General features: G+C 26.3%; 1 protein-coding gene across 1 annotated transcript; it reads right to left on the minus strand.

Annotated features, from left to right (window-relative positions):
- Positions 1-15578: 15578 nt before the first annotated feature.
- On the minus strand, positions 15579-17201 carry LOC129608407 (fork head domain transcription factor slp1). Its single transcript, XM_055519894.1, has one exon. It carries the CDS (start codon positions 17063-17065, stop codon positions 16025-16027), a length of 1041 nt encoding a protein of 346 aa, XP_055375869.1. The 5' UTR covers positions 17066-17201; the 3' UTR covers positions 15579-16024.
- Positions 17202-17675: the final 474 nt, after the last annotated feature.

A 17675-nucleotide genomic window follows, 5' to 3' on the forward strand; every position in this document is an offset into this window, starting at 1 on the left:
AACATTGTGCTTATATGGAAATAGTTTCATCTTAAATAATTTTATTGTAAAATAAAAGAAGAAAATTTATTTTTGTACTAAAGTAATTGAAAAAGAGAACAAAATTAAATTTATGTATAGTGGACATTTTTTCTCCTGAATGAACCGCGATCAACAATTTTCATTACATTATTTATTTATTCAATTATTTTTTGGTTCTTGCTGTTGTATTCTGTCTTCTTAGTGGATTGTATTGGCCTTTATTGACCCGTTTTTCAATTAAACAAATTAAACAGAGTGTAAAAGTCATATTTAAGTGAATAAAATTTTGTTTATTTGTATCATTTGTTTTCTGATAGAAAATTTAATTCTTCCTTTTTAAAAAAAATATTTTTTTATATTTAGTTACTTTTTTAATTAGTAAATTTTAGTAGCGTACACAGAAAATAAAAAAAAATGTGTGCTTAATTAGAATTGACCTTTATAAATTTATTATTCAATCCCAAGCTATTAAGGTTGCTTTTAAGAATGATAGGATATTGGGATTTAACTTAGGTTCAGGGCATTTCTGTATAATTTTCAATAAATTCTGGAACTTAAATTGTACTTTAAAAAATTTTTAAAGCAGAGGCGATTGCTGTATGCGAGTTGTAATAAAACTGTTGTCATGTTAGAAGAAATAAAAGTAAATTTAACTAATCTGATAATAAAAATTTCACCAGCTTTACTAAATATTTTTTTTAATTTCAATACAACAATAAAATCATGAATACAATTTCATTCTAAGCATAAGCATGCATTAAAATTTTACAAGTAATCCGAGATTAAAATCGAGTTATAAAAAGATTTATTTTAGTTTAGCTGGGGTTCTTTCGTTAATAAGGATTTGTTCAAGTTTTTGAGTTTGTAAGTAATTTTTGAGGATTTGCCTTGTAATAGCTTATGTTAGGTTTTACAGAACCATTTACATTGAAAACATTTCCTAAAAACAATTTTCAACACAAACAAATTAAGAACTGAAATTGGAATCTCTTTAAATTTTTAACAAAATTATAAAAAATTGGCTTATATGTTAATTTATTTATTTATACTTTTTTTTTATATTTTGAGTAGAGAGACAGTGCCTATAGTTGCCCCAATACCTGTTGATCGTTAAAGTGCTTTATGACACGCAGTGTATTTTGTATAAATGACATCAATTACTAAACAATATTAAATTTTGATTTAATAGTGTTACTCAAGTGTCAATTATATAAATGCTATCTATTATTTCACAATATACTTCTACTTAAAAAGTATTAGATGGTCATATAATGGCACTCTCCAAATTATTGATACATATATTGGTACATTGTTGTAAATACAATTACCGAGTATATTTCACATATATTTTGTACACAGCACATAAATAAATAACATTTATAAGTTGGTTAAAATATTTTTTCTAAATTATTCTAAATTTTATATAAATATTTGAAGGAAAAAAAATTAGAAAAACCGCTGCTAACCATAGAAAATAAACGAATGATACCCGCTTATTTGTGAACTATGATACTTTTCAGCTACAAATGTAATTAACTCTCAAAAGAATGAAAAAAAAAGAAAATTATTTTAAAAACATTTCAATAATTTTTCATAAAACTATAAAAATTCATCATTGTTAAGCAAATGTGCATGCCCTAGATATAAATGTACATATATTACCATATACTGCATGTGTATATGAAAAATTTGTGTGTAAAATTCATATTAAAATGATTAGAAATGAAAAATTTTGATCTAATGATGGTTTAGGTCGATATTTGCTCTGGACAATATTATTACTTTTGATCCAATACATATACATATGTACACTATACACAAAATACATACATTAGTAAACCACATAATTTACAAAAACGGCGGCTCTCTGTACAATTAATATGCAGTGAAATTCAGTTACTATACAACAAAAAAAAATTTTTAGTTATATTGTGAGCCCGGAGGCTTCTCTATACACTCTTTGTTTATTTATATGCTATATTACAATATAATAGAGTATTTGATACAAAATAATATCGCCGATTTATTCTGGAAGTTAATAAAACTATATTTAAAAAATTTATTTAAGTATAATATTAATAATGATTCGTAAAACAGAAAAACAAAAATAAAAATAACAAAATATTGATGAATTGATGGTCATTATCGTCAAAAGACCAAAAACATAACCATAAACCATATAGTAAAATTTTTGTATATATAGAGTTACTTCTTTTGTTTGCTCTTCAAAGCCAAAAAAAAAATCCATGAACCCGCATTAACTATTTACTATTAAAGTAAATTACAATTATTATAAACAAATATGTTTATAAATGTATGTGTACATTTGAAATTCTTAACAAAAATTATTAAATTTAATTTGAAGGTTAAATAATTTTATAAAAGGAATTCGGACCTCAATTATTATTGTCGTGAATATTCAATTAATATTTTTGTATAATAGATCGCCATATTATTCAGTGTGAGTTATGAAACATTAATAATGAAAAGTTTTTTGAAAAGATTATTTTTTAATAAAAATATTTTTATTATAAAAATTTTTTTTTAATTTTTGTTATTTTGAAGGCTTTGAGCTAATAAAAATATTATTTTTCTTTAAATTTAAATGTTATAGTGATAAATATATGCACAGACAAACCTTATTGCATTATCTCATAATTTTTACACTTAGAAATTAAAAAGAGTTTTCTGCTGTACTTGATTACGTCACTGAAGTCTGAAGTCATAAAACCAATGGTTTTAAATTTTAATAAACCGGGATTATATAAACAACGAGAAAAAATAGAGTTAACTCTGTCATACCCGTACGAATTTGTTATCCTATGTGCGAATAAAAATGCCATAACTGACTATGGGACAGACTATGACTTTAAGTTGCCGTATCACCATATTAATTTATGCAAAATTTCAGTACTGTGTTTTTCAAAATTCTGTGTGTGCCCAACTACTACTGAAGCTGTATGGCACCTACCAGAAAGAGCGAAGAAATTTTAACGAATTTTATCGAGCACTTCGGCCCTACTAATATATTCTTTTGTGAAATTTCAATACCACAGCTTTTATAGTTTCTGAGATATAGCCAAATAAATTTTGAAGTTGCATGGCAGCTACCCGAACCGGTACCCCGATCATGTCCAATTTGAATAAGGTTCTGGCACTTACTACAACAAATCATTTGTGAAAATTTGTTGAATTTAGCTTAATTAGTTTTTGAGTTATCGCTTTTGAGTTATCGCTGATCAAAAACATACAAACGATAAGGCAAATTTAGTATACCCTTCTAACATACTTTCGTACGAGTATAAAAAAAATGTCAACACTGTAATTTCTGTTATAAGACTTGGACAGCTGCCAGTCCTACAAATCTATAATATCAGATTTTCTCCATCGAATTTCTGTTGTTTCATGACCATATAGCTAGGTTTCTCAGTTTTATTTATACGAAATTTGATTTATCGGCTTATAATCTTCAAAATTGTGTCTTTCTTCAGATTTAATACTTTGATGCCATCTTTTTATATGTACACACATATATACATTCATTAATATAAGAACAATTAATTAAAAAAAATAATTTTCTTATGAAAACAATTTTCTACTTTTCAAATATACCTGCGACCACTAAATAAAATACGAATTATTTAAAAAAACAAACGATACAAGCGAATCCTTTCTGCGACTTAAATTTTTTAATCCAAAATTGTTTTTACAATTTGAAATTTGCTAATCTGTAACAAAAATAAAGATAAAATTTTTAAAGAATTCTTTCTAAAGAGAAAAAGAAAAACAAATGGTAAAATTGAAATTCACAGGAAATTTTTATTGAAGTTCTTTTGTCATACCTTGCTTGTATTATGGCCTCAAATTTTTAACCTCAATTTAGTTAATCTTCTCCTTTTTCTTGCTTTATTAAAATTTATTTATTTAGTTAAAGAGATATTTAAATTGAGCCCGGATTTGACGCTTCTATATAATTTTTAAAGCAACCTACTTATGTAAAAAAAAAAATTTTTTTTTTGTATTCTTACTAAGGATTAAGTCTAAAATGTAAAAATATTGAAAATTATAAACGAATGAACAATTGCGTATATATAAAAAATAAAGATTCCCTTATTAAAACTAAAAACATAAATATTGAAAAATAATAAGAAATATTATTGTTTCAATAATAATACAAAAGGGAAAAAACCATATAATTCAATAGCGGACAAAGGAGATATGCACTTAAAGTCTTAAAAATTTAAATACAATTATTTGTACAAGGTGATACCATACCAAAATTTTAATTAAATTTACTTTTACAATTTTGTATTTTCAATCGTACAACTCTTTGATAAGGTTATGAAGTTTGTGAGAATGCTTTCAATATTGAAAGTAAATCACATCAGTGGAGCTTAACGTAAATGCAATAAGAAATTGCAATATTGACTGGTGCAATAAAAAATTTATATGCCTAGAGTAAATATTGTGGGTTATGCCCTTAATTAAAATGCTAACCGAAATTTGAGAATACCTAGGATTTTAAAATTAACCTCAATTCAGGGATATGCAACACTTTGCAAGCGTAGCTCTTCAGGTAAATAACACTCTGAATTACGTCACTCTATATTATCAAGGAATAATTGAAAGGAATATTAGCTAAATTTTATTCTGTCAGGTTGGTCTATATTTTAATAATCGTCAAATTCCAGTTATTTTGATTTACATGTTCATTCTTATTCCTATAAGGGTTGTTATTAATTTTTCCGGAGTAGTTTATTTATAAATTGTAGTATCTAAATAAATAATTAAAAATTCCAAGAAAATGGGGGAAAAACCATCTTAATCCATCATTATTTAAATCTATTGGATAAAGTCTCCGGAAACCTTATGAATATTACGAATGAATTTTCATCACGTTATTTTCGTGTTCAAAACGAAATCAAAAATATGAAACATGTTTACAGTAACTACAGAGGTCAGTTTATTTGATTTCACTCTGTATAATTGCAAAAACTACTGATAATATTTTTGTATATATATATACAAAAAATAACATTTAAAGAAAACATATAAAATATTTTTACCACAGGATTAACACGGTCAAACGATATTATAAATTGCAAATAACCGCATATTTGTCTTCGTCCTCTAATAAATTTTCATCCTTCTGTTTTTTTTTTCTTTCTTCTTCGTTCTACTTGAATTTGGTACAAAATTGATTGCATAGACACACACACATATTTGTGTATACTAAAGCATTTAATTCAAATAAATCAGTGTATGCAAAATTATCCTTTTTTTTGGAGGGTGGATCAATAATTTCTTTAAAAGGGTTAAATATTTACCTGGTCTGTCAAAAATATTGATTTGTTATAAAATAAAATGGTATTGATGATATCTGTATAGAATGTTTGTTCAAATTTCATCCACAATCTTTTAAAAACTTAATAACCTTTTTTATGAATGCAACAATTGAATCCGTTTAATAGTCATTTTGGCAGTGCAAATACCTATAATTTCAAATTTTCCTTTCTTTCTTATAAAAGGTTTAACTGTAGGTGGATATGGTAGGCAGAAGTCTTTAGATAACAGATGTGCCGTGTTTTTAGCTTTTATAAGCAGAAGACGTTGTTTCCAATAAAAATTTGCATATCTCTTTTAAGATATTGAAGAGGTGAGCCTAATTTTTTAAATTTAATTTAATATGTACTTCAAATTTATTTAGCAGTGCACACAAATACAATCAATATATAAAGGATAGTATCATAAATAATTTTTTTAGCTGGTACAAACCCTTGAAATGTGAAAACTGCAGTTACATATTCTAATAAAAGTTTAATAGTGCTTATCATAACTTTTTACATACGTCAATCAATTATATTTAAAACTTTTGTGAGTGGAATCATGTACACAGTGCTGAAGTCTTAGTAGCAAGTTGTCAGATTACGTTTCTAAAATGAAACTAAAATTATTTCTTTGAAGTTGAAAATATTATTATAGAAAAGTGAAAATTTTAAAGTCATCCAAATTTCTTTTTTTGATTTTATTTAAAACAATTTTATTTTATTCAAGTAATAAAAGAAAATCCATTAATAAATCAAATATTTTACTTAAAAAAAATCAATCTTTCCTCTAAAAAAATTAGATTTCTATCACAAATCACGAACTAAAAATTAAAATAAATTTTCAAGAGTTTTGGAGGATGTGGAGAAAAAGCATATCGCAAATGTTTTGAAAAAATTTTTCTCAAATATTTTTCTTTTCTCAATTAAAGATCCCCCCACAATCATAAAAATGAAAAAAATTTATCAAAGGAAAATAAAAAATATTTTATTTATTTTTTTTAAGTTGATAAAACAAAAAAAGCGCAGAGTTCGAGCATCGGAAAACAAAAAAAAATTTTATTATTTTTCATTTGGCCAGCAATGTGACAGCAAAAATCGACATGTGGTATAATCGATGTAAAATTAATAAATCGATTTTTATTGTTTTTCTTCATGTCAATTCTTTAATGATTTTTGCTTTTCTTATTGTAATATATTCACTTTTTCTACTTATATTCAATAATTCAATATTATTTTGTTGATTGTCCAAATCTTTAGGCAGGTTAAATCAAAAAAATATTTGTAGAAAATATGCGTAATCATACAAAATGTAATTTATAAATATGAAAGTACTGTAATGTCATTCGATTATGATTTGATTCAATTGATGTCTTCTTCTACATATTTATTAGATATATACAATAGATACAAGACGCGCATAGAAAGATAAGATCAGTTATAAGATCGAAGATTGAATTCAGATATTCTCTTTTTTTGTTTTTCTTTTGAAATCTCTACGGAAAATCTTGAAATTAAAATGATAGCTTTGAAATTTTTAAATGTATTTGGATATTCATAAATTAAATTACAAATTGATTTTTATGACAATGAAAATTACGATGAGCAGCGCGATCGTGCCACTTATGAAAGGCTAATCTACGTACACGTTTATGTTAAAAAGGTCCCCGCTTGTTGTTTTTTTTGTTTTATTCTTCCTATATTAGATTATTAGTAACTTGAAGGAATGACGATGGTTTGTTAAAAAAAAAACGCTTGTTTGAATTTTTTGTATTTTTGCCGATTCACAATCACTCTGTGTATAATGTACAATGATTAAAGTACAATGTGATTTATCGTCTGTCAATGACATAGCGATTTTTTATATTAAGAACTTAAATTATTTTAATATTATTTGTTTTTTCCGTATAATTTTTTATGTATGTATATATATATATGAAAAAATAAATGTGTACACATGAAGAATAAAGAAAAAGAAAAGAATAAAATATAGAAATGAAATGTAAGCATTTTTAAAATAATTTTAATAATACGCATGTGAAAATGATATTTTAATATAGTAAAAAATTTAGCTCCCACTGTAGGTTTTTTAAACAAAAAACTTAAAACATCGTTATAAATAAACAAATTCAAGAGAAGAAATACTTACGAATGAAAACACAGAGAAAAAATTATTTAAATTTTAATTAAACTATTGATAAACAAAGGTTAATATAATAATGTAAGAACAACTTGTTTAACAGCCAAATATTGTGAAGCACCCGAGCTGTTGCTGATAATCTTTATATAGAAATTCCGTTTTATGCATTTTCAAAAGAGTTTAACTCATATAACTGGTCATCTTTTCAAAATAGTTTTAAGCATTTCGTCTTTTGTCTTCAAAATTATGTGTTGGACTTTTGAAGTGTAAAATGTTTTATGTTTACCCTTTTGAAAAAGAGTGTATACGCGTATTAGTTCTGGGACACAATGAATGAGTCAAATTTTTTTCGTTTTTGTTAATTAATCCAATTGTAACATTGATTGCAAAGAAAAATAGCTAAGCAGCAAAGTTTACATCTGCTTTACTGGTACAACTTTTCTAACATATGTACTTTTATGTATAAAACGTAAGGACCTCATTATAACAGTAAGAACAGAACATTAATATCGTAACACAATATAAAACAACGAATACCAATTTTATTTTACATATATCAATTTTTATTTAATCAATATTACACAATATTTTTCTCATTGCTTTAAAAAAAAAATACATGGACAAAAAAAAATTATAATAATCATATCAATTGAACTCAACACACAATTCTCTGCTCTATTTTATTGTTATTATTGAATTTTTAATAATTCATTTAAACAAAATCAATTATATTGGAATAATTTGAGAAATTACATGGATTTATAAAGGGTTAACAAAGCGATTTAAATGGAATTATAAATTGAAAAAAAAAAATGTTTCTTTTTGGTAAAGGTTATGAGATTTTAGATTTTCATTTTCTTTTTTTAATAATTTACATATACAAGCACATAAAACAACTTCAATATTATGCAAATATTAAAAAATTGAAGTAAATTAAGTCAAGAACTCAACAAATTTAAATTATTTTTTTGTATTAAATTTTGTTTAACTATAATTGATTTATTGGTATAAATTAATGCTATAGAATTGAATATTATAGACTTATTGATTTAAGATCATGATCAGTGATGAGTTGATTAAAAAAATTATAGTATATATCTTAAGAAAACGGGTCAAGTTTAAACCAATCGTAATTTCATAAAAATTTCATTTTGATAAATTCTTAAGAAAACTTATTTTGAACTTAATTAATAAATTTAAGCCAAAAATAATTTATTTTATGTTCATAAAGGTTTTGGCAGTACAACACATAACTAAGGAATAGCAGAATGCTAGCTTTCATAGATCTCAAGTCCTAAATAATCTTTCTAATTTGTTTGGATACTACAATTTCCTGCCGGCATAACATTACGACCGGCATATTTCACCAATTAAAAATACCACATTTTAATCCAATGCTGTATTCGGTGTCAGATAGTCAATGTTACCAAGAGTTTTCACGCACCCCGAAGAACAATAATCCATCAAATCGCATGATCTCAGTCCCCAAGATTTTTAAAATTAATTTTTTTAAATTTTCCAAATACGTAATGGATTACAAAAATTTCAAATTTCAAAATTCAATCTGATAGCCACCATTTTGAAATGTTTTTATTAAAATTACGCCTATTTTATTAATGATCAAGCTCTTATATTGTCAACCTCTTTAATCACACTAAGTATGGTGTTAAATATCTCTCTCTCTCAAAAGAAAATTAATGCATTCTGACACGAACAATAGCTTTAATTTACCAAAAAGAAAAAAAAAAACAATTTTTTTTGAATTCTACTAAAAATATATAAAAATCATTGAATTAATAAAGTAATTAAATTTTTTAATTTTAAAATGAAAAGAAAAACAACGTTTTTTCTGTTTTTCTTCTCCATGTTTTATGGTTAATAAATATTTTCATCTAAAACTCTGAAAAATCTCAAATTTATAGTGGTTATTAACATTTTATTGCCGTATAATATTTTCATTAGAAAATTCAAATGCGTTTCCTGATGACATTCTTATTTTAATAATCACGTTTTTATTACTTTAAAAACCAAAATCAGACACTATTTATCTTTCTAATGTGGAAAAATTCCATATTAAATTTCCTGCGTGTATGTATGAAAAACCATAAAATCCATACAAAATAAAAAAGAAAAAACTTTAAACTTTAAAATATTTTGATAGTTTATTCCTTAATACTTCAATTGTAATTTCGAATGTTGTTTGTTTAACATTTCGTAATAAAAGGCAAAGAAAATTTCTACAAATACATGGCGTTTGAAACTCATTAGGGAACTTCAAAGATTTGACTGAGCCAAAATCTATTTCTCGTTCCTCATCCCCAAGGAAAATCCTGTTACATGACCTTATACGGTCAGCGCTACAGTTCAATTTTATGTTTTCCACCAGATTGGTAACATCGAGTCTCAGACATACTATAAATCAAAACACTTTATAAGCAATTATATTTATTTGAAGAAAATATCTTTAACTACGTTCTGTGCAACATATTTCTGCACTTAAAAATCATATTTAGCCTTTATTTCGATATTCTAGCAGTAAATTTATAAATTAAACACAGAATTATTCGACAATTCTTAACAAATATTCTCACTATATAAAAAAATTTATTGCATAGAGTTTGACTCTCTTACATATCATGAATACCTGGAACAAATCTTTCCAATGTATGTAAAATTTGAAGATCTATAACAGAGGAAAAAACAGATTTATGACGATTCCTTTATGTTCCAATATCAAATCTCTGATCACCTAATTAACTATTAAATAAGCTTCCAACAGTTACAAAATTTATTTTTTCATTGTCTATCAATTTCCCTTCAAGTAAAATGAAGTCAACAACAAGATTCGTCTGGTGTACCCAAAGATTTAAAATGTAAAACAGAAACCAACGGAGTGTGAAAATTTTCCTGTAGCTGTGATGATTGTCTCACAAAAAGAACCATTTCAAATGGAAGAAGAAGTTAGTGCAACTTTATTTTGATACTCAGGTATATTTTAAGAAGGTTGGATTTTTTCAGAATATTTAAAGGTTTCTTTTCACTGTAAGCAAAATATCTGAAATTTTTTTTTTTCTCAAGTAAAAAAAAGCATGAAATTATAGTTAAAAAAAAAGTATTTATTTCATTTGCCATATCCAAGTGAGTTTTACCAACCTGGCATCTGTAAGGGATGAAAACAACTTTTCTTTATAGTAAAAAAACTATAAGTCAAAAAATTTGTTGCACATCCCATGAGTTCTTCAACTAGGTTACACACACAACACAAAAGAAAAAAATCCTTACTTTCTCGAATATTTTAAAATTGAAAATGCTGCAATAAAATATAAAATATTCAATTCAATAAGTCATGAATTATTTTAAGGATATAACTAGTAAAATAAATTCAAAGTATTCAGAAGCAACTAATTAGATTTAATTATTTCCATACAGTTTATACGTAAATTTTCATAACAAAAATTATTTGAGTTATATTCGAAAAGAAACTCAAAATAAGAGAAATAATTGAGTAAACAGTTCTAGCTCTACCAATAGTACTATGAGCAGAAGATTAGCTGCAAATAGCTGAAGAATACGGAGGCGGCAGGATAGAAGAAAAGAGCAGATGTATAGCATTAGAAGATAAGCTATGTGCGAAAAAGTTATCGCCAAGCATGTTGCAATGTAGGCGGAAAATGCATGCAGATATTTATAGCAAGGGTGAACATGCTAAATAGAAAAAGTTTTGAGTCAACCCCTGGATCCCAAAAATTTGATGAGCTAAAGCAAGAGGCCTGTACCCTTAAGATACGGGAGACGCCAGTTGTCATTAACTTTGAGCCGCACATCGGGCGCACCTTGACTACCGGTTTGCAAGTATATCAGTTAGTAGTCTCTTATTTTAAATTTAATATTATTTATTTATTTTTTTTTAATTTCTATAAAAAACATTCAACAAAATAGAACTGTTTAGGTCTAAAAATTTGAAAAAAATATTTCACATTCAGTTCATAATATTCATTTGGATGTGTTGAAATTAATAAATAATTAACTATACATTAAAATAAACACTGTCTGTTGTATATTAGCATGCTAATTCTAATTTATTAATTTATGCTAAAATATAGTTTTCTATAATGGTTAAACGTTTAAGATTAAAATGCTAGCTAACAATTATTTAATAAGTATAAGATTCTTACAAACAAATATTTAAATAGAAAAAAATTTAAGATTGGCTTAGTTTAATTCGCTTTTTTATTGTGTTATATAAATATTACCATAAATACAATTGATTTGATATGCGCCAAAAATTTATAAAATTAAAATTAAAACTTCAAAATCTAAGTATTTTTGTACGTTTTCCAAATAAAATTCGTAATATTTTAACTACGTCTATGTTAGGATATATTTAAGAACCACAACAAGCTCTCTGTACACACAAATAAATCCCTATATAACACATAACCTAAAAAAAATTCAATAAAGTTCTCTCAACTGCAAACTTTTATTTTCCATCATTACTTACTAAAATAAAAGAATGCAAAATAAAATACATATACTCGTAACTGTAAAAAAATAAGGATAGAAAAAATATCAAAAACAAACAAATTTTTCATGTTTTTTTACAAATTGAACCAATTTTGAAACAGAGAAAGGACATAAAAAATGTTATAAGGTTTGTGTGTTATATGCATGTACGAGCATACATACAGATATAGATTTTACATTTCTATTTTAATGAACACATAAGAAAACAACTATAAATTGTTTATCCCAAAAACCTGGACGCCAATTCGTAAACAAGACCTATACATGCTTGAAAATACATATTCATACTTTATATCTATACCTATATGAAAATCAAGGAAGAATTGAATAAAATACACAACTCTTTTTTTCGGGAAAAATATTTTCTATTCTACAATAATTTTTCATTATTAACTAGGTTTTAGAATTTACACGTAACAAATGTCATTTTAGATTGTTGATGGACTTGGCTTTATTCCAAACAAAGACTACAAAGAAGAAAAAAAGATTTCAATAAAATTCAAAAATAAATCAAGAAGTGGTATTAAAAATTTTTTATAAAATAAAATCACTAGTCAATTTCAATATTTTGTAATTAAATTGAATTTGAATGAAAACTTGAGCACAAAAGATGAAACATGACTCTAGTGTGAGTAAAATTGCAATGTTAATATTTTCTTGTTTCTCAACTGATTTTAAATGTAAATAAATAAATAAAGTAAAAATAAGATTTTTTTATTTTAACTGTTCCAGTTAACAATAAGTTACCAAAAACTATCAGAAAAACTATCAGAAATCGGAAGATAAAACAATGATGACCATAAAATGCCACCTGTGTCGTAAAAGTGAAATAATTTGACAGTTTGTATTATATAGCACACGAGAGTACAGGGAGAAATCATCTTGTTTTCGGGAGGAAAAAGGATTGAGAATAGTATAAAGTACATGTTGAAGTTCTAATTGTAGCGTCCTTTATTTTTAGTATTTAAAATTTTTTGTGTAGTCTGGTGTAGGACAAATAAAACAACGTTCTTTAACTTTTCACCAACTTTAAATAATCTTTTAATCGCTCTCGTGACCTGAGGTCTGATTAATTCCATACAACGAATTACCAAAATAAACAAACGGTGTTTTTCCGGATTTAGAAAATCAGGATTACATTCTTGCTGCTTCTCTATGCTTCTCTTTCTTGGATAATCCGTAACAAGAAAAAGAAGAAAATGATAAAAAAATATAGAATGAAAAAAAACCCTGTAGAAAATTAAGGATATTTTAAAGACTGAAGTTGTTGTTTAATTGAATATAGGATTTAGGATTTAAATTAGATTTTTTCAAGTATTGTATTTGATGTTATTATGAAATCAAAAAATTTCAATTATCCTAATCTGGTCTCTTTATTTTAATTTTATGCACAAAAATACACTATATACTTCTTAAGAGACACGTTACACATGCAAATGTTATGGTAAAACTATAAACTAAATCAATTCAATTGTTTTGAATTTAATTGATACCATTGAATTATTGGAACTTCAAAAATTTTAATAGAACCTGCCATTTGTTACTACTTTAATTTTAGAAATAACAGAAATTAATTTCTGAGATCGTTGGAGTCATGCTACCATGTATCGTGTTCTATCGAATACCAGAGTCAAATGAAATTGTTTTGCCATAATCCTTCATATTTGTTTATAATTTATAAGATAATTTTCCAATTTTCAATGGTGAGAAGTGAATATTTTAAAGTTGTTTTTGTGCATTTATTTTTTTACTATTGAACAATCACTCACAATGTAAATACACACGTAAAAGGGTTAAAAATAAAATTGCTGTAATTTTAAATTTTTAAATCTTTTTCACACCAATTAACGTGAAAAGAAAAATTTTATTAAGGGTCCTTATTTCAATTTCTCAATTTTATTCCTTTTATTTTTTTCACTTTCTTTTATAATTTTGCAAAATTGTCCTTAAATTCTATTGTTTTGTATAAATTTATTACTTTTTGCTACTGGTAATTTTTGCAAATTTTATTACTTTGTAAATGTGAGTATGTGTATATGTTTTACTTATATTAAAGGGTTAAATTTTTTTTGAAAATCAACGTTAAAGGATTTATTATATTTGCATAAACATACTATATACTTTCCTTTGCAAAGTTTTATGAAGAATTATGAAAAATCGAGATTTCTAATGAAATTTTATTGCCGAAAACAAAAATTTATTTACGAAAAGTACTATGCACTTATATAGGTAAAAATACCTTGGAAATTCTTTTGATAACGAGAACACACCCTTTACTAATTAGTTCTTCATAAAATTCAGTAAAACACATTTTTTTTTTCTTTGTACATTATTCAGACAAATTAGTAAAAGTCAAACTAAATCGCACGTTATTATTGTTCAAATTTTATTGTTTTGTAGATTTTTAAGACTTAGAATATTGGCTTGAAAAATATGTATATGATGCATTTTGAAAGAATTTTATTATTACGTCGTTTCTGAGTTACTTTTTATTTCTTTTGAATATAGTAAATGAAATTTTTTAAAACTTACTAAATCTTGCGCATTTTTTTATCCAAAAATAGAAAAAGTACTTGGGGACGAACAGGCTGGACTCTGAGAGAACTGAAGCTATATAGACCCTAACACTCCCAGAATTATTATAGATAAATCTAATAAGTTGAGTGGCCCCCATACTGCACATTTGTTGATTTCGAGCAACCATTTTACAAAATTAAACGTGAAGCCATTTGGAATGTGTTGCACTATAAGGGCATCACAGTGGGCATAATTGTAAACATAATTAAGGCCACGAACGAAAATACAAATTCCAGAGTTTTATATGGCAGTCGATTGCGCTTATTCAAATAACTTCCAGCGTCACGCAGAGGTGTACTCCATCACAATTTCTCTTCATCTCGATGGGTATCGAATTAATGTTGACCACCGGGCTGAAGGGTTTTGAATATGCAGGCGATATCTCATTCTTCGCTCATAGTTATATCGATATGCAGACCAAAATTAATCTCCTAGAACGGGAGAAACCAGAAGGACGGAAGGACGTGTGCTAATTCAGCTGTCCAGATGCTGGCAGCCATCTGGACAGCATCATGGCAGGCGATGGAGAAATGAAAATGGACATAGACCAAAGATTATTGGAGTCGCCCCACTTGGATTGTGTTGGCGGACACAGCATATATCAATAAAACAAAACCATATATCAACAGTTGCCTAAGAATAATATGTAGAATATTCTACCCCGGAATGATAACAAACAACGTATTTGTATTTGCATTTATTTTCATGTTAGGCAAGAGACCTTTATTTGTTATATAATTATGGATTAAATAAATAAAAGGGAATAAAATATTGGCTCAATTCCCCTTGAATCGCGATTACAATCAAAATTGAATATAAAACGTAATTTTTTCCCGAATTTTTTTTTGGAACGGTTTACTCAAGGTCCTGCGGCTTAAACTCTTGCTTAAATCAATAGAGTTCAATTACAAATCTGAATTTAGTCATGGGAAAGGAAAAAGTTCTGAAAACCTTAATTATTGAATAAAGTATTCTCGTGCGCTTTAATTTTTTTTATTTTAAAAATTTTTGCTTTATCTTTATACATACATGTATTTATATTTAAAAATATTTACTCTTTTTAAAATAATTTTTAACAATGCTATATAATTTTTTACTTTATTTTACATAAATCTGACAAATTTCATAGAGAACTGCATTGTGATTGCCATATTATCATTTTTGATGTCCTCATAAGACCTTTCATTACTTTGCTACCAACTTTTCTCAATTAAACTTGGCTGATGATACATTCTTTTCCACAACTGCAAAAAATTGGTTTCTTTCACCATTTTTTTAACCCAATTTTATAAAATTAAAATTGCAGTATTCTACGTTTTTTTAATTGCTTTATAACTTGCAAATAAAAAAAAATAAAAACCAATTTTCAATTGCCTTGTATCCAGCATTTTTGTGTAGAAACACATTTTTTGTTTTAAACTTTCTTTTAATATTTTTTCTAACTGCTTGGGAATTTTCCTAAGAATTGCATTCTTTGCAACATATCTGCTGGTGTAATGGTTGTTGGTGAAAGATGATGTTGATTTTGCATTACTGTTGAATAACTTTGTTGTGAAACAGCAGCTGCAGCAGCAGCAGCTACAGGATTATAACTTGAATAACCAGATGCCGACGATGAAATAGTTGGATGATATGGTGTCATTCTTGAATATAGGGAAGCAGCATTTAAAAAACTGGCATATGGTGAGCCAGCAGCAATTGCAGACAGTTGTGCTGGATGATACGGATGCCCTGGATAACCAGCTGGAAACATAGGTGAAAACATAGCTGCTTGACGGTATGCAGCTAAACGTGAACGATGTGCACCAGGATTCTTACGACGTAATTTACCAGTTGTTTCACCAATGAATACATCATCAGCACTTGGATCTAAAATCCAATAGTTACCTTTTCCTGGATCATCATAACTACGTGGAATTTTTGTAAAGCATTTATTTAAACTTAAATTATGGCGGATTGAATTTTGCCATCCACGCTTATTTTTTTTAAAATATGGGAAACGATTCATTAAATATTCATAAATTCCATTTAAGGTTAAACGTCCTTCTGGGCTGTCTTGTATTGCCATCATTATTAATGCGTTATAACTATATGTTGGTTTTTTATTTCCATCACTATCAATTTCTGGTTCTTCATTTGGTTTATTCTCATTCGCTGATTGATCATCGTCATCATCAATTTTGTCAGATTCATCATTTGATGTATTATCAGCAGCACTTAATGGTGTACTCGTTCTTGACGGTTGATGATGGTGATGATGATGCAAATTGTGATTATTATGAATATCAAAATCAACTGACGATGATTCAATATCTTCAGCTTCAGCAGATTGTAAACTATCACAGCAACGATCTTCACTATTATTACTTATTTCATCAGATTCATTATATTCAGTTTTTATTCTTTTACAAATATTATTTGATAAGATTGCATCAATTGAAAAATTTGTTTTAAAATCCATTGTATTCTTTATCATCATTTTATAATGTCATAAATTTTTTTATTTTTATTTTTCTTTTACTAATGAAATTTTTTTTCAATTTTAACAAAATAAAAAAAAAGAAAATTTGATCTTTTTTCTATATACTTGTCCCAATAAATTCAAGTGAACTACTGAAAATATCAACTCGAACTGACTTAATTTCTCCCCTCATCTGGTATTTATACTAAAAATTTTTAACAGCAACAACACCACAGGGGTTCTTAATTCGAAAAAAAAACTCCGCCTTAAAATGTGTATAAACATTTTTATTCGCATATGAAAACAAAAAAACATACACATGTGTATTGGAAGCAATAATAGCCGTATAAAATAAAATGAAAATATTTACACAAAATACTATTTGTGAGAATGAATAAGACATACACACACAACTTGTTTTATTGGAAAAAGAAATAAACAACAATACTGTAAAAGAAAAAGAAAAATAAAAATAGAAAATTTCTCAAATACATTGCAGCAGTATACAAAAAGTTAATGCTTATATTGATGTAAAAGAATGTGAAAAGAGATTGTTGCCAGGATTTCCTATAATAATATTAAGAAAATAATATCAAGAACAATGAGTAAAAAGTATAAAGACGATGTG

This window comes from Condylostylus longicornis, unplaced genomic scaffold (genome assembly GCF_029603195.1).
Source record: "Condylostylus longicornis isolate FDR11 unplaced genomic scaffold, ASM2960319v2 ptg000031l, whole genome shotgun sequence".
NCBI lineage: Eukaryota > Metazoa > Arthropoda > Insecta > Diptera > Dolichopodidae > Condylostylus > Condylostylus longicornis.

Coding starts and splice junctions, on each gene's coding strand:
- LOC129608407 (XM_055519894.1), bottom strand. CDS start 17,065: ATGATGATAAAGAATACAATGGATTTTAAAACAAATTTTTCAATTGAT.